Source organism: Mustela lutreola, chromosome 10 (genome assembly GCF_030435805.1).
Source record: "Mustela lutreola isolate mMusLut2 chromosome 10, mMusLut2.pri, whole genome shotgun sequence".
Taxonomy (NCBI): domain Eukaryota; kingdom Metazoa; phylum Chordata; class Mammalia; order Carnivora; family Mustelidae; genus Mustela; species Mustela lutreola.
In genome coordinates, this window is record NC_081299.1 from 71,009,183 (window position 1) to 71,028,375 (window position 19,193).

General features: G+C 35.0%; 1 protein-coding gene across 7 annotated transcripts in view; it reads left to right on the forward strand.

Moving 5' to 3' along the window:
* The window catches only part of SPATA1 (spermatogenesis associated 1), a 58,591-nt gene that overhangs the window by 8,002 nt on the left and 31,396 nt on the right, over window positions 1-19,193 (forward strand). For 4 of the 7 annotated variants that reach the window (XM_059138043.1, XM_059138042.1, XM_059138040.1 and 1 more), the window contains 4 exons: window positions 13,605-13,711; window positions 15,137-15,254; window positions 18,397-18,450; window positions 18,547-18,775. In XM_059138043.1, coding sequence (XP_058994026.1) covers window positions 13,605-13,711; window positions 15,137-15,254; window positions 18,397-18,450; window positions 18,547-18,775 — 508 coding nt within the window. Of the gene's footprint in view, window positions 1-3,388; window positions 3,561-13,604; window positions 13,712-15,136; window positions 15,255-18,396; window positions 18,451-18,546; window positions 18,776-19,193 lie in introns of all 7 variants that reach the window. The other 3 variants (XM_059138045.1, XM_059138044.1, XM_059138046.1) reach the window with 2 other exon arrangements.

Genomic DNA, 19,193 nt, shown 5'->3' on the forward strand with positions numbered 1-19,193 from the left:
ATAATGTTCTTTGTCTCTTGTTACAGTCTTTGTTTAAAATCTATTTTGTCTCATATAAGTATTGCTACCCCTGCTTTTTTTTTCTTAACTTCCATTTACATGAATATCTTTTTCTATTCCTATACTTTTAGTCTGTTTATGTCTTTAGGTCTGAAGTATGAAACTAACTAGATGTTATGGTGTGCATGGGTGGCTCAGTCAATTAAGTATCTAGGTGCTTTCGGCTCAGGTCGTGATTCCAGTGTTGTGAGATTGAGCCTGATTGCGCATCAGGCTGTGTGCTGAGTGGTGGAGCCTGCTTAAGATTCTCTGTTTCCAGGACGCCTCGGTGGCTCAGTGGGTTAAGCCGCTGCCTTCGGCTCAGGTCATGATCCCAGCGTCCTGGGATTGAGTCCCACATAGGGCTCCTTGCTTGGCAGGGAGCCTGCTTCTCCCTCTGCCTCTGTCTGCCATTCTGTCCGCCTGTGCTCGCTCGCTCTCCCTCTCTCTCTGACAAATAAATAAATAAAATATTAAAAAAAAAAAAAGATTTTCTGTTTCCTTTTCTCCCTGCGCTTCCCCATTTGTGCACACTCTTGCTCTCAAAAAAGAATTAAAATAATAAAAATAAAAGATGTTTTGTCCCAGGGTATAATTTTTAAATTTTGATACCATTAGAACAATTAGTGATCTTTGGTATGATTTCATAAAGCTTTAATCAGTACCAAATCACAGAAATTTTAAATTTTGTTTGATTTACTCACTAATTTAATATAAATCAAGGTGGATCAATGCTTTGAAATCTTGGAAAGACTTCTGTTTTGGTATTGGTATCTTTTTATATCCTTAAGGCTTACCCAACTTTGATTATTCTTTTTTATAGTAATTCAGCTACCTTATTTTTAAATTCTTATTATATATTTATATAATTTAAATTTGAAAAAAATATTTAAATTATTAAAATGTCTATACTGCCTAGAACAATCTATACTAAATTGTTAAAATGTCTGTACTGCCTAGAGCAATCTATAATTTTAATGCCATTCTGATCAAAATTCCACCGGTATTTTTCAAAGAGCTGGAGCAAATAATCCTAAAATTTGTATGGAATCAGAAGAGACACCGAATCGCTAAGGAAATGTTAGAAAAACAAAAATAAAACTGGTGGCATCATGTTACCTGATTTCAAGCTTTACTACAAAGCTGTGATCACCAAGACAGCATGGTACTGGCATAAAAACAGACACATAGACCAGTGGAACAGAGTAGAGAGCCCAGATATGGACCCTCAACTCTATGGTCAATTAATCTTCGACAAAACAGGAAAAAATATACAGTGGGAAAAAGGCAGTCTCTTCAATAAATGGTGCTGGGAAAACTGGACAGCTATATGTAGAAGAATGAAACTCCACCATTCTCTTACACCGTACACAAAGATAAACTCAAAATGGATAAAAGACCTCAACGTGAGACAGGAATCCATCAGAATCCTAGAGGAGAACATAGGCAGTAGCCTCTTCAATATCAGCCACAGCAACTTCTTTTAAGATATGTCTCCAAAGGCAAAGTAAACAAAAGCGAAAATGAACTTTTGGGACTTCATCAAGATCAAAAGCTTCTGCACAGCAAAGGAAACAGTCAACAAAACAAAGAGACAACCCAGGGAATGGGGGAAGATATTTGCAAATGACAGTACAGGCAAAAGGTTGATATCTAGGATTTATAAAGAACTCCTCAAACTCAACACACACAAAACAGATAATCATATCAAAAAATGGGCAGAAGATATGAACAGACACTTCTCCAATGAAGACATACAAATGGCCATCAGACACATGAAAAAATGTTCATCATCATCAACCATCAGGGAGATTCAAATTAAAACCACATTGAGATACCACCTTACACCAGTTAAAATGGCCAAAATTAGCAAGACAGGAAACAACATGTGTTGGAGAGGGATGTGGAGAAAGGGGAACCCTCTTACACTGTTGGTGGGAATGCAAGTTGGTGCAGCCACTTTGGAGAACAGTGTGGAGATTCCTCAAGAAATTAAAAATAGAGCTTCCCTATGACCCTGCAATTGCACTACTGGGTATTTACCCCAAAGATACAGATGTAGTGAAAAGAAGGGCCATCTGTACTCCAGTGCTTACAGCAGCAATGGCCACGGTCACTAAACTGTGGAAAGAACCAAGATGCCCTTCAACGGATGAATGGATAAGGAAGATGTGGTCTGTATACACTATGGAGTATTATATCTCCATCAGAAAGGATGAATACCCAACTTTTGTATCAACATGGATGGGACTGGAAGAGATTATGCTGAGTGAAATAAGTCAAGCAGAGAGAGTCAATTATCATATGGTTTCACTTATTTGTGGAGCATAACAAATAACATGGAGGACAAGGGGAAATGGAGAGGAGAAGGGAGTTGAGGGAAATTGGAAGGGGAGGTGAACCACGAGAGACTATGGACTCTGAAAAACAACCTGAGGGTTTTGAAGGGGCGGGGGGTAGGAGGTTGGGGGAACCAGGTGATGGGTATTAGGGAGAGCACGTATTGCATGGAGCACTGGGTGGGGTGCAAAAACAATGAATACTGTTATGCTGAAAAGAAATAAAAAATTTAAAAAATAGTTTATTTGACAGACAGAGATCACAAGTAGGCAGAGAGGCAGGCAGAGAGAGGAGGAAGCTGGCTCCTCACTGAACAGAGAGCACGATGCGGGGCTTGATCCCAGGACCCTGGGATCAGGGCCTGAACGGAAGGCAGAGGCTTTAACCCACTGAACCACCCAGGCACCCCTATAATTTAAATTTTACTGGGTATTCTTGTAAACAGCTCTAAATCCTCTGAGAAAAATACAGGAAACAACACAGAAAAATAGCTTAAAATAATTCAAGACTGGCATTTTCATCTGGAATAATCACATTTACTATTGAGGCATCTAAGCCTAGGGAGAAATAGATGGGGTAAAATGGTTTCACATCATTCTATAGTCATTTGTACAAATTTAGTCTTATCACTTCCAGAAACATAGTTCTACTTCATATAAAATACTATATATATTTAACTTTAATTTTTAAACTTAAAAATTAATTGTTTAGAATAGTATTCTAAATTTATATATTCTAAATAGTATTTTAATTTGTTTCTATTCTAAAATGAATTGTTTAGAATGGTAATATATGCTCTGATCATAAGTCTATCATAATTCAGCTCTCTATTTAGTTGTATAGGATATATTTCATTGCATTACTATTTTATTGCATTACCAGTCCTATTTACTAATAATATGTCTTTTTAAATTACTATAATAAGAGTGTATACATTCCTAAAGTTTTCACTTTTGGTCAATTTTAAAGCCTTTTGTGTTTTTCTTTTCACTTTTCACATGAATCAAAGACCAGAAATGAGTGGAATTCTATCTTAAAGAAGTCAAAAATCTGTTAAAATCTTTATAAATACTACTTAAATGAAGAAAGATAAAAAAACCCACAGAATTCCAACTGATAATTACCCCATTCAGACACTGGTGAATATGCCCCTCAGTCCAAGCCGACCTTCCTCCTCAGAGGTAAGAAAATCTTTTAAATGAAAATATAAGACTTGTTTAACATTGCTTTTGAAGAGTTCCAAGAAAGAAAAAATATGGATTACATGAAGTCTTAGGTATTAACTCCACTATGTATCTCATTGTCTGAGTATAGTTATTTTATTACAGTTCATTTATCTCTAGCTTATTGTACTGGAACCCCCAGTGCATTGATCCTATCACTTTTTTTTTTTTTAATTCTTCACCTTGTGATGCCCTCCATAGCTTAAATACCATAGACCATAGAGCAGTCTTAATTACTCTCTTGCTCATACTTTTGACCTTTGCATCTCTCTCATTTTATCATACTACTTGCCAAAACAAAAACCCTGGTTTATTGAACTCTTTACCTATACTGTACTTATGCCTACAATAGGACATGGCTGGAAAAAAAGTATACCAACATGAAGACTATTCTCACTTTAAATTCAAGACCTGAATCTAAACTAGAACATTTTACTGGTAGGCAATCAGACTGTCTTCCACTCAACTCAATTTTCTACTGTTCTAGACAACTATTTCATGCCTTTTCATACCCTCAATACCTTCTCCATTTTATCTTTAAACCATCTGTAATCACTTTCATTCCACTACTACACCAAAATTGCTCCTGTTAAATTCACTTCTGCATTACTAAATATGTTGTTTAATTCTTATCCCGTATATTCCCATCTATCTGTGCCAAACAGTTGACACTATTCATCACTTTTCTTTGACATAATTCCTTCACTTGACTTCTGGCATACACATATCTTGGTTTTCCTTCTACTTCCCTTGTTGTTCATTTTCAGTCTTCTTTCCTGGGTTTTATTCTTCTTCTTGATCTCTAATATTGGAGAATTTCAGGGACCAGCTCTTTGTTCTCTTCTGTACCTGTACTCATTCTTTCATGATCTCATTCAATATGATAGCTTTAAATACCAGCTTGATGCTAAGGATCCTCAAATTAATATCACCAATCTAGTCTTTCCCAAACTGCAGATGTGTATTTTCAGCTGCCTACTTGACATCTCCACTCAGATGGCCACTAGACATCTTAAAATTAGCATGTCTCAAACTGAATTATGCATCTTTTCCCCCTTCCCTAAACATGTTCTATTTGACTTTCTCCCCCTCAGGTGATGGCAAATCCATCCTTTGAGTATCTAAGGCTAAATGCCTTGGAGTTGTAATTCTTTTTCAAACTTCACTTCCAAAGTACTACTTTAGCTTCAAATTATATTAAAAAAACTGACCACTTTAATTATTCAGATAGCTTCATAACAGGTTCCATTTTCTTGTCCCTTACAACCTAATCTGTTATCCCTTTAATCGTTATTACATAAAGCAAAATTTGCAATTAGGACATTATATATGTCCTAGTGTGAAGCAGTATGAAAGGCAGGGTACCATTTATAAAGTATTCTTGCTCCCATGTGATTAATTTGCATCTGTTGAAGGCTATACAGTTAACTGTTTACAAGTCATAGAGGACTTCATTTAAAAAATGCTTGTGAAATGAGGTTGGGTGGGAAGATGGAAGAATAGGAGGACCTTAAGCTTGCCTCATTCCATGGATACAACTAGATAATATTCATGTCCATGTAAATAACCCAGAAAGTGACATGAAAAAGACTGGCAGAACAAACTCTGCAGCTAAAGGTAGGGAAGAAGCCACACCAAAGGAGTTATGAAGGCCAAAGACATAATCTGAGAGCAAAATGGACCATGGCCATCTTAAATAGGCAGAGAATCAATGGTATGCAGAGGGCCAGAAAATAGATTTTTACACCATGGAGGCCACAAATAGGGAAGATGAAGCCCTGTAATATTTGCCTTTGTAAATAAGAGGAGCTGAATTTCTTGAGTTCTAACAACCAGTGCAGCTTAAAGCCTGGAATTTTAAAAATCAGTAGGCTCTACTCTGAGAGAGGAGGGAGGGCAGTAGGAAGTGGACTCCTTGCCCATAAAGAGCTCACAAAACAGCGCATGCAGACACAAGGTAGAACCAGCAATTTGAAAAATGCTGAGAGAAGGAGAGTGATCTGCTTATCTCAGAGCATAGCCCAGAGACATAGGGATCACCAGAGACCCCTCTAGGAACAAAGGATCTGGCAGGAGCCATTTACCTCTCCCATCCCCCAGAATAAATAGTGGCTACTTATAAGAACAGTGTGGTACCAAAACTTGTTACCTGACTTGCTTGCATCAAGCCCTTACCCTCATGCTTTGGCATATCAGCCCTTCCCAGTCCCACTTGCTTCAGTCCTAGTGCTGCAGGTTACTCCCCCAGAAGACTGGTGCAAACCCTGCCAATACCAAATCTGCTGATCCATGCATTTTTCAGGAGTTCACTTCTGACAGTAGCAGGAACAGGTCTTGTTTCATAAGCAGATGACCATATGCCTTGTTAAAATGCACCCCATTCCTGCTGGGGACAAAATGATACAGTAGGCAAGGAGAGCCTTTGCAGATGACTGACACAACAGCTGAGCACATGCAACACACATAGGACACACTCCCTGAAGCTCCAGGTGCTGGGGAATGGGACACTGCACTGCAGGACAGCCTCATAAGGCTGTTATTGTTAAAAGCAAGCGAAGTAGCTGACTTTCCTAACATAGAGAAACAGACACAGAAAATAACACAGAGAAACAGACACACTAAATGAGACACAGAAATTTCTCCCAAATGAGAGAACAGGACCAAACCATTAGAAGAGACTACAATGTAACCTATAAGTAATATGCCTGATAGAGAATTTAAAGTAAGGATCATAAACCTACTCCCGGACTGAGAAAAGAGTGGAGAACCTCAGTGAGTCCCTTAACAAAGAGATTTAAAAAAAAAAAAAAACTAATCAGAGATGAAGTACACAGTAAATGAAATTAAAAATACATTTAATAGAATAAATAGCAGGCTAGATGAAGCAGAGAAACAAATTAATGACCTGGAAGACAAGTAATGGAAAGTAACCAAGCTGAAAAAAGTAGAGGAAGGAAAAATATGCAGATTGAGAATATTCTTAGGGAATTCAGTGACTCCCTCAAGCATAATAACATTTGCATTATAGGGATCTCAGAATGAAAGAAGAAATAAAAAATTACATGGAAACAAATGAAAATGAAAACACAATGGCTGGAAATCTTTGGCTGCAGCAAAAGTAGTCCTATAAATATCCTAAGAGGGATATTTATAGTTTATAGCAATACAGGCCCACCCGAAGAAGCAAGAAAAATCTCAAACAACCTAACCTTACACCTAAAGGAGCTAGAAAAAGAAAAACAAACCCAGCAAAAGGAAGGGAGTAATAAAGTTTAGAATAGAAATAAAGAATAACGTTAAAAAAAAAATAGACCAATGAAACCAGATCAACCAAATTGATAAACCTCTAGAAAGATTCATTTAAAAAAAGGACCCAAATAAACGAAATCACTAATGCAAAAGGAAAGATAACACCACAGAAATACAATTGTAATATAATATTATGAAAACATATATGCCTACAAATTGGACGAGTGAAAAGATATGGATAAATTTCTAGAAACATATGACCTACCAAAACTAAAGCAAGAAGAAATAGGAAATTTGACCAGCCCAATTACAAGCAATGAAATTGAATCAGTAATCCAAAAACTCTCAAAAAACAAAAGTCCAGGACTAACTAGATGGCTTCACAAGCAAATTCCACCAAACATTTGAAGAGTTAATACCTATTCTTTTCAAACTACTCCAAAAAATACAAGAGGAAGGAAAACTTCTAATCCAGTTTATGAAGCCAGTATCAACCTGATACCAAAGCAGATAAAGACACTGTTTAAAAAAAAAAAAAGAAGAAGAAGAAGAAGAGGTACTACAGGCTAATCTCTCATGAATATAGATGCAAAATCCTTAACAAAGTATTAGCAAACCAAATCCAACAATACATTAAAAAAATCATACACCACAATCAAGTGGGATTTATTCCTGGGATGTAAGGATAATTTAATATTCACAAAACCATAAATGTGATATGTAATATCAATAAGATAAAGGCTAAAAAACCCATGATCATTTCAATAGATGCAGAAAAAGCTTTCAACAAAGCATTCATGATAAAAACTCTGCAAAGTAAACCTAGAGGAAACATACCTCACCATTACAAAGGCCTTGTATGAAACTCACAGCCAACATCATACTCAGTGATGATAACTTTTCCTCCAGGGGCAGGAATACAATAAGGATGTCCACTCTTACCACTTTTATTCAACATGGTACTGGAAGTCCTAGCCATAGCAATTAGACAACATAAAGACATAAAAGACATCCAAATTGGCAGAAGGAAGGAAGAAGTAAAATTTTCACTAATTGCAGATGACATATTATATATAGAAATCCCTAAAGACTTTGCCAAAAAGCTACTAGAACTCATAAATGAATTCAGTATTCATGGAATACAAAATCAATGTGTAGAAATCTGTTGCATTCCTATAAAATAATAATGAAGCAGCAGAAAGTGAAATTAAGAAAATAATCCCACTTACAGTTGCACCAAAAAACAATGAAATACCTAGGAATAAACTTAAGGAGATGAAATACCTATACTCTGAAAACCGTTAAACTCTGATGAAAGAAATTCAAGACAACGCAAAACCATTCCATGCTCATGGGTTAGAAGAGCAAATATTAAAATGTTTATACTACCCAAAGCAAACTACAGATTTAGTGCAATCCCTATCAAAATACCAATAGCATTTTTCACAGAACTAGAGCAAACAATCCTAAAATTTGTATGGAACCACAAAAGACCGACTAGCAAAGGCAATCTTGAAAAATAAAAACAAAACTAGAGGAATCACAATTCCAGATTTCAAGTCATTTGTCAAGGCAGTAGCAATTAGAACAGTATGGTACTGACAAAAATAGACACATAGATCAATGGAATAGAACAGAAAACCCCAGAAATAAACCCATAATTATATGGTCAATTAATCTTCAACAAAGATGGAATGAATATACAATGGGAAAAACACAGTTTCTTCAACAAATGGTGTTAGGAAAACTGGACAGCCACATGCAAAAGAATGAAACTGGGCCACTTTCTTTCAGTATACACAGAAATAAACTCAAAATGGATTAAAGACCTAAATTCAAGACCTGAAACCATAAAAATCCTAGAAGAGAGTAATTTCTCTGACATCAGTCATAGCAACATTTTCCTAGATATGTCTCCTGAGGCAAGGGAAATAAAAGCAAAAATAAACTGAGCAACTGGGAGTACATCAAAATAAAAGGCTTCTATACTGTAAAGGAAATAATTGACAAAACTAAAAGGCAACCTAAGGAATGGGAAAAGATATTTGCAGATGATGTCTGGTAAAGAATTAGTGTCCAAAGTATATAACAAACTAATACAACTCAATACCCAAAAAACAATCTAATGAAAAATGGGCAGAAGACATGAACAGACATTTCTCCAAAGATATCCAAATGGCCAACAGACACATGAAAAGATGCTCAACGTCACTCATCATCAAGGAAATGCAAATCAAAACCACAATATCACCTCATATCTGTCAGTATGGCTAAAGTAAAAAATAACAAGCATTGAAGAGAATAATGGAGAAAAAGGAATCTTCTTGCACTGTTGGTGTGACTGCAAACTGGTACTATGGAAAACAGTATGGGGATTCCTAAAAAAATTAAAAATAGAATTACCCTTCAGTAATCACACTACTGAGTATTTACCCAAAGAATACAAAATACTGAGTATTTACCAAAGAATCAAAGGAGTACATGCACCCCCTATGTTTATTACAGCATTATTTATAGTAGCCAATCTATGTAAGCAGCTCAGGTGTCCATTGGTAGGTGACTGGATAAAGAAGCTTTTATATATCTTTATATACAACAGAATATTATTCAACCATAAAAAGGAATTAAATCTTGCCATTTGCAACAACATGGTTAGAGCTAGAGAGTATAATGCTCAGCAAAGTCAGTCAGAGAAAGGCAAATAGTATATGATCCTATTCATGTGGAATTTAAGAAACAAAGTAAATGAGAAAAGAAAAGGGGAGAGAGACAAACCAAGAAATGACTCTTAACTGTAGAAAACAAACATGGTTATCAGAGGGGAGGGGTCTTGGGGGAATGAGGAAAATAGGGCTGGGGATTAAAGAATACACTTTTCATGACTTAAAAAATGATTTTAAAAATTATACTATGTTTAAAAAAACTGGAGAATTAAGTTAAATGCCATCTTGAGATTATAAGGTAAATTCAGAATGCAAAACATTCTTTAAAATAACTGGCCCAGGGGCGCCTTGGTGGCTCAGTGGGTTAAGCCTCTGCCTTCAGCTCAGGTCATGATCTCAGGTCCTGGGATAGAGCTTCGCATCGGGCTCTCTGCCTAGTGGGGAGCCTGCTTTCTCCTCTCTCTCTCTCTGCTGCCTCGCTGCCTACTTGTGATTTCTGTCTGTCAAATAAATAAATAAAATCTTAAAGATTTTATTAAAAATCTTAAAGACTTTATTAAAAGTCTTAAAGAGACTGGCCCAGTCTCTTCAAAAAGTTAATGCCATGAAAAGGGGGAAAAAGAATATAGGTCTGGAAGAACTTGTGGATTAAGTTATTGAAGTATGTGACAAACCCAATGCAAAGATATCTTTGATTGGATTCTAGATTGAAAAAACATTGAGGAAAAATGGACATTTGAGGAAATTTGAATATGGAATGGATATTATTTTACATTAAAGGATTGTTAATTTTCTTAAATGTGAAAATCGTACTGTGATTATTTTGGACAAATCTTTATTTTTAGGCAATGGCTGCCAAAGTACTTAGGATTATATTTTCATGACATCTGATTTACTTTGAATGGTTTATCAAGAATGGGATAGAGGATCTGAGAGAATCCATGACATCTGTCAGCCCATTGATCACCAGGGTTGATTTGGCTGATTTGGCTGGCTGAGGGGGGTGTCCTCTTCCTCCCTCACAGCTCCATGTTCATCCCTTCCAAAGCTGCATGCTGTGTTAAGAGGAGGACCTTCCCCAATAAAGAAGGATCATTCTTCAGTCAAGGGCATAGGAGCAGCTGCGCTTGCCTGCTAGAACCTCCAAACAAGCTCTCAAGGTCCATATGTAGGAGAAGTTAGGGTAGTCAAGCTTCCCACACTTCAAACACATCCAAATAAGGCCTGCATGTGGCAGTCTGCCTTTAAGAGAGAGAGAGAGAGGGAAAGTAAATGTGGTATGATGTTAACTTTTGAATCTACTTAGTAGGTATTTGGGTATTCAGAGTTTTATTCCTTTATTTGTATGTATGTTTAGAATTTTTCATATTATAAAATGAATGTCAGATGTCCTTCTATTAAAACCCTGTATTGGCGTCCCATTTTCTGAAAATAAGATCTTTTGGTGGCCTGAAAAACCCTATTTATTTTATTCCTTGTGCTCCTCATTTTTATTATTTTATCTCTTACTGTTCTCTGCTTCAATCATACTAGCACTCTCTCATTTTAGGGGTGCCTGCGTGGCTCAGTTGGTTAAGCGTCTACCATCAGCCCAGGACCCTGGGAACCAACTCAGCAGGGAGTGTGCTTCTTCCTCTGCCCCTACCCCTGCTCGTGCTCCCTCCCCACCCCGACTTCTCGTCACCCCCTCACTATCAAATAAATAAAATATTAAAAAAAAAAGACCTTTGCTTTAGGTCTTCTTGGAACTCTCCCTCTACATCAGCACTTGGCTAATTGTTTCTTCCCCTGCAGTCTTAAATCTTACCTTTTCCATAAGACCTACCCAGGCTATTTAAAACTGAAACCTACTTCCCCTTTTAGCATCCAATTTTCCTTACTCTGCTCTTATCCTTTTCCCTAGTACTTACCCCTTTCTCATATACTGTATAACTTATCAGTGTTTTATATTTATCGTTTATTGTTTGTGCCCTTCACAGGTCTGGGACTAGTCTGAGGCAAATAAGTCACTTGCCTTGGGTATAAAATTTAAGGGCACACACCAAAAAAACCCTTCATAATTAAGATAAATAATCCAATAAAAGATTTTTTAAATGAAAAACTGATGCAAGAAATCCATAATAGCAACATTTTAAATGGAAATAGAATCTGATAGTGCCATGCCTACCCATATTGGAGCCTGAAGCAAAAGGCAAAATATGTGCCCATAAACATATATTTTAGTATATTTTTAAATGGCTAATAGTTTTGATAAAAATATTACTGATGAACTTCCATGAAAGCCAGGAAAGTAAAATTATAACAAATTCATGATTTGACATAAAGAGAATATTTGACCTTAAAATAATGTTTTGAATTTTAATACATCCTTTTGAAGTTTTCAGTATTTTTTTCAACTACTAGGTTATTCTGAAAACAGTTGACCATCAAGAAATATATATTTTCAAAGAAACATGTACTGAAGTTCATATTTTTTTCCTTTTTCCTCAGGCTTTACTACTAGTAGTAAATTCTGTCATTATTTAAATTTTTGAGATTTTGTTTATCGTGAACTTTTTTGCACTGAGTAGTTTTTTTTTAATGTTATTTGTCTTGATTACTGAGGTTTTGGCATAGCCTTAAATTTTGTACCTGAGGTGAGTGCTTCACTTGTTTCACCCTTCTTCTTGCCCTGATACCCCATTAGAATGTAAAACTATACATAGGCAAGGATCTTTGTCTTATTGACTATGTATTCCTAATGCCTAGACCAGTGCTAGCACATGATAGACATTCAGTAAATATTTACTGAGGGAATGAATAAACACAAATTCACTATAAATTTTGTTAAAGAAATGTTTTATTATGTATATTTTCTCTGTATTGCCTACTCATTCAGTTATGGAATTAAATCTGTACAAACACTTTGAATTATAGTTCATGAATTATTATAAAAATATTGACAGAATTTACTTGGTTTATACAAAAATAGAGTAAAATGTTTAATAAATATTTTTTCCTAGAAAATATTAATGCATTTATATAAAAGATAAAGTCATATTTAAGTCTTCTGAAGGTTTTGCAAATATTATGTAGCTATTAAATATTATAGTATTAATAGTATAGTATAGTGTTAGCTATGAATAGTATAGTGTAGCTGGGGAATTATTTTTTAAATGCTCTGGTGTTCAAAATACAGCATGTGGCAAGCCTGACATCAGATATATACATATATCAAATGTATAGAAATAATTTACTTGGTCTATAAAAATGAGCAAAACATTCAGTTCAATATAAAAATTTCTAATTTTAATGATTGGTTATATTCAACTATTTAAAGTTTTTCTCAGATATTTAATATTGTAGAGTATAATCATTTAAATTTTAATATGCAATGAATAACTTCCTTAGACTAAAAGATTGGAATATTTGCTATAATTGTCCTGTTTCTGTTGTAGTAATCTAAATATTCTTCTAAACAAAGTATTCTAATTGAGGTTTAACAAAACATTAATAGAAAAGAAAGTTGTATTTATAAGCACAGGCAAGCTAAGCTGACAGACATGACCTATGTAAGAACAATCATTTCCTTCCCTATCACCATCAGGAATAGGTTCTTCCTAGAATTCTGGAAAACAAAAATATTTCCTTAACCACAGTATTCACACGTTTGCAGTTGCTGAGAACTAGCAATCATCACAACTCTGTTAGGGAGACAATATGTAAAGTATAAGGATTCCACAAAATCACCCCAACAGAACTGAGTAGGTAGGGATCAGGGGAGAGGAAAAGGTTGGTAACCAGAAAACTGATCTTGGTGGGCTGGTACTCTTATTCCAAGCTGCAGAAAGAAACCTGTGTCAGAGATGTTAGGGTACCCTAGGACCACATCTGTGACATTGTTTCTAAGGAGATGTGCTCCAAGTGCCAAGTAGCCAACTAACCAAAATTTTGGCTCTTCACTTTGTTTTCTGTGTCTGCTCAGAAAAATACATGTATTCCATGTTTATTTCAATTACGTTTATTAAGCTTAAAATTCTAGAGGAGATTGGTTGATTTTTTTCACTTTAAAAATATTTTAACTGATGTTCTTCTCAATTTATTTATTTAGTTGGTGGAACTTCATGTTTTTTATGTCCCTGAAGGATCGTGGAACTATAAGCTAAATACCATTTCAATAGAAGTTGTTAACAAATTCATTTCAGCTGGATTTATAAGGCAAGTATTTTGTGGTCATGTTATAATGCCTGAAAAAGCAGTCTTTTTTTCTGCAAGAAAAATGTTTCTTTGGAAATTTACATTATAAGTGAGACACTCTGGTCCATATGATGGATCCAGTTTCTAACTTAATACTATCAATAAATAATGTTATATAACAGTTAATAAGTATTTTAGAAACATATGTTACTTAGTTAACATATGTGCCATAGGTGCCACTGCCACCCAGATAAAAGGGTATAACAGGTATATTACTATCATTACACGCGAAGAGAATGAGAGAATTAAGAGAGAAATTATCTGAAATTGGAAACCTGTTGAAGATCTCTGAATAGTGGTTAGATCAGTATATCCACAATGACTGTTTTACTGAACTGTTTCAAAATAGAAAGAGACTATATGTGTATGTAAACTTACATATATGTACATGTAAGTATATGTACACATAGGAAGCACACATGGCATTATTCCTTATCTTCCCCATCACTTCAAGCATACTAGTGTCGTTTTTGTTCTGGAACACATCAGACATGAATCTACCTCAGGATCCGTGTCTACTTGCTGTTCTCTTAGTCTAGAATGCTGCTTCTGCCCTAATATATCCTATCTCTTCTTTAACTCTTTAATATTACTTTTTTGTTTAGATCCTCTCTAATCACTATATTTAAAATTATAGCTACCCTCCCTTCCCTGCTTTATTTTTCTTCATAGTACTTAGCAGTGTCTTATGAATTATATTTTGTTTGTTGGTCTAATTTTCTTTCCCACCATTAGATTTATAAAGTCGGTAAGGGCAGAGATTTTTGTCTCTTTTGTTGATTGCTGTATTCCCATCCTTTAGAGCAATGCCTGATATACAGTGGGGGCTCAATAAATATTTTGTGGTTGAATGAATTAATTATATAATGTTTCCCATAAAATCCTAGAAAAACAAAAACCCAAAACAGTAGCATAAATGATGGCTTTAAATTTTAGATGTTGAGGAGTGAAGTATTCTTAATGAACAAAGACATGGAGTCCAACAGTATTTGATTATCAAAGAAATTTTTAAGCACTGGATCATTCTGTCAAGCTTCCAAAATAAATATTTGTGGCTTAATCATTCTTTATGTATTAAAGTATATAAATTCCATAGCAGAGTTTTCTTTTTTTAATAATACAGTCTGGAGGCAGATGAGAAAAGTAGATAACCATTTTCCTTTTCAGTACAGAAAGACTTTTATAAACAGTATTTATTTGTATAATCATTTTATTTTTTTAAATTTCCTGAAGTTCTATAAAGTGCCAGACAATGTAAAAATAAATTGAGCTATATATGATATATTAAATTAGTATTTATGTTTGAGATAGCTAACGTTATAGAATTTGTAGTATAGCTGAAACCTGTTTCATTTTCCATTATAAGGCAATGTCATGATATTTCAGAGTATCTCCTCACCTAACTTTACAAGCCCTGAGAGAACGACTTGGTGAGTTCCTTGGCGAAGATGCTGTTGCAGAAAAATTTTTATTTCTGAAATGCATTGGAAATAATCTAGCTGTGGTAAGTTTTCTTAATTTTATTCCATTTGGGGGTGCCTGGGTGGCTCAGTAGGTTAAGCCTCTACCTTCAGCTCAGGTCATTGTCTAAGGGTCTTGGGAAGGAGCCCCGCATCAGGCTCTCTGCTCAGCGGGGTGCCTGCTTCCCCTGCTCCGCCCCACCACCTCTCTGCCTCTCTGCCTATCTCTCTTTCTCTGTCAAATAAATAAATAAAATCTTTTTAAAAAGTTGTTTTTCCTTTTGATTAAAGGAAGCATAACTTAACAAATGGGATAAGTAATATCAATCATAACAAAATGAAAAATCACTAAAAACATAGATCATCAAGAAAAAATGGGACTTATTGGCATATTACTGGGCACTAAAATGATGGGGGATATTTTGGGCTATGCTTTCCTTGGGAAGAAAAGGAAGACAAACTGAAAATGTTATTATATAAATAATGTGTATTTTTAGATATAAATGAGTGTTTAAGGTTTTTTTTTTAATGGAGAGAGAGTATGTGCATGTGTGTACATGAGCTGGTGGGAGGCAGAGGGAGAGAGAGAGACTCTTAAGCAGGCTTTACATTCAATGCAAGCCTGTCATGGGCTCAAGAGTCAGCTGCTCAACCAACTTAGCCACCCAGGTGTCCCCTAAAACACTTAAGTAAGTACTTGTGTTCTGGACAAAAATGGGCTTCATTGTTTGGGCCACAGCTAGCCCTATTTGATGTGAAATTATAGGACCCCAACAATTTTTGTTTGTTTGTTTCAGCTACTATTATCTGTTGAACACTCCTGTTTATAGTTTCTGTGGTTTAATGGCAGGATTTTCTTTTCTTTTCTTTTCTTTTTTAAGATTTTATTTATTTATTTGACAGAGAGATCAAAAGTAGGCAGAGAGAGTGGGGGAAGCAGGCTCCCTACTGAGCAGAGAGCCCAGATGTGGGTCTCTATCTCAGGACCCTGAGATCATGACCTGAGCTGAAGGCAGAGGCTTAACCCACTGAGCCACCCAGGTGCCCCTAATGGTGGGATTTTCTAAGAGTTTTCCTACTTGAAATTCTTAATCTAGCAAGCCATCAGATCTCCAAGTTGCTGGTTTCTCTTAACTACATAAGGTTTATTTCTTTAATCAAAAAGACTTTCTATATTAAAAATGCAGTATATTCCTATTCCCCTCTAGTTAACATATTATGTCATTAGTATGTATTTATGTGATTGTTTATATTTAACATCTGATTCTGCCATTAGACTATAACTCCCTGTGAGCAGGGTCTTTATTTAATTCACTATTGTATTTATAACCAGTGCCTAAAATTAAATTAGAGGTATTTCAGTGTTTTTTGGACAAATTAAATAATGATAGTGGAGGAAAAAAGCATTTTCCATCAAAGTAGTACTGTAAAGGAATTTGCTGTATGGAATTCTCAGGATCAGCAGCTAGATATGAAGTTTTTGTCATTTGAAGTCTGTTCAGTATGGTTAAATATCTACCTTTAAGTTTTTCTCAAGGAAGAAAAAACAATTCTCCTTTTTGTTCTTTTTCATAATATCTAAAATACAAATTATCAATTGCAGAATCCTGGGTTGAAAGAGACCTAAATAAAGATAATTTAAATCAACTTCTGAAATCCTTCTAATATTTTATTATTTTGTAACAAATATTTATTGGTGTTTTTCTAGAAACAAAATGAAAAAAAAAAAAAAACTGGCTATGGATCCAGCCCTTAAAGAGTATTCACTGTAGTGTGCAGAGAAAACACATAATTAAAATAGTGTATTTTGTATATTCAGAAGAAAAAGGGATTACTTCCAGCAGGAGAAGAGGGGACATAGAGAACTTTGAGAAAAAAACTATATTCAGTTTGGATCTTGAAAGATAAATATTTGACCTAGCAAAACTGTTGGGTGGGAAAAGCTTTCTAAGCAGAGAAAATAGAATGAGCACAGAAGTAGAAAAACAAGCAATTAAGGAAGAGTAAATGTTGCCCTTTTTATTGGAACATGGTATAAAACGGAATAGTAGAGAATAAATTATGAAGTGATTTGCTGAAAGTCTTGAAAGCCAGATTAATGAATTTTGTTTGTTTCTGAAGTGTTGGGAGTTTTTGAGCAAAAGATGACACAATGAGAGCCCTCAAAGACTAGAGGCAGGGATTGTAACTAGCAGGCTTTAATTAGGAGACTTTGTAGTGGTTAAGCCAGAGATATAGAGGGCATAAGGAATAGGCAGGCTCCTTCTCGGATTTTATCTGTTGCTATTTTTCTTCTTAGTTTTCCATTTCAAACACAAAAATCTTTGGTCGCCAAATACAACAAACTCCTTTCTGATTTATGTTCTTTGCACTTTGCCTGGAAATTACTTCCTTAAGATTTTCAAATAGCTTTCTTTTTCTTTTCATAATTCAGATCTCAGCCTCAAGTATTATATTTTCAAGAGGGCCTTCTCTGACCACCTAGTTTTTAGATGTTCTTTCTCTTAAGTTACTCTCTATTACATCAGGTTTTCGTTTTCATAAATCACATTTCACTATCCTAAATCATGTTTATTTAACATCTGTTCTCCTAAGTAGAATATAAGCTACATGGGAGCAAGGACTTTGCCTTGTTTACCATCATATCTCCCAACATATAGAACCCATAGTTCTGACCCATAGTTTGGGTTTTCCTGACCCATAGTATGCCCTCAGTATTTGTTGAATGAATGGATGGATGGATGGATGGATGGATGGATAAAATCATGGGCAAGTTATTTAACTTCTCTTTCCTCAGTCTTATTGTCTAATATGTAATATGTGTGCCTATCACATGGAATTGTGGAGATTAACTGAGCTAATATATGTAAAGCACCTAAAATAGTGCTTGACATAAAGTGAGTCCATGTAAGTGGACTTATAGTCATATATAATCATAGCCATATAATCGTATAACCATATAATCATAGCCATGATTATAGAACCTATTAAATGACATAGAATTTCTTTTATGTTTTGTACAGTGAATAGAAATAGGATTATGTTCTACATTTTCTAGACTCTAGCCTTAGTTACCAGCTTTTAGATTTGATTTTTATGTCACAGATATGTGCCTTCTACAAAAAAAAAGGAATAAAAATAACTGAAAACATACAGAAGCTTGATTTTTTTGTCATTTATTTCTAGGTGAAGGTAAAACAAGAATCAGAACTGAAACTCAAATCATTTGCTCCTCCATATGTATGTAATGTAACATTTTAAATTTATGTTAATTTTTTAACTTACTGTTTTTAAAATTACAAACTAATTTTTTATAAAATTTTCTGTATGTTTTAGGCTCTTCAACCAGAATTATATTTGCTTCCTATAATGGATCATTTAGGAAATATTTATTCAGCATCAACTGTTGCTTTAGATGGGCGGCAAACTAATAATGGTGTTGCTGAGGCTGATGGAATAATCCACAGACCACTTAGAGTAACTTTGTTGAAGGAAGAACCTGGAACAGATCCCAGTTTTTTAGTAAACACTTTGAAAGAGCTTCTCAACAAGAATCAGGAAGAAGGTGATTTCAACCGGAATGGGAAAAACAAAGAGGTTATTATAGTACGTTTTAGTAGTCAGGCCTATAAGCAAATTCTGGGCAAATCTAGCCTTATAAATGTAGCAATAGCAAACGAAAGCTATAGTTCCAGTTGGGGTTTTTAAAAAATAGTTTCACCAAGTGGGAGAAAAAAAACAATTAGTATGTGAAAAAGCCAAATAAAAATACTTACTGCACTTAAGTAAACTTTACTACCTTCTTTTGTAATAGCTTCACATAAAGTTAAGGCCAGAGGAGAAAGGAAGTGATCACTGCATAGAACCTTGGTAGTATTACTATGAGTGAAAAGATCTTAGCCACAACTGTATCAAATACAAACCAAAACATTTGTATTTCAAAGAATCACAAATCTTTATATGATTATATTAATCAATTTACT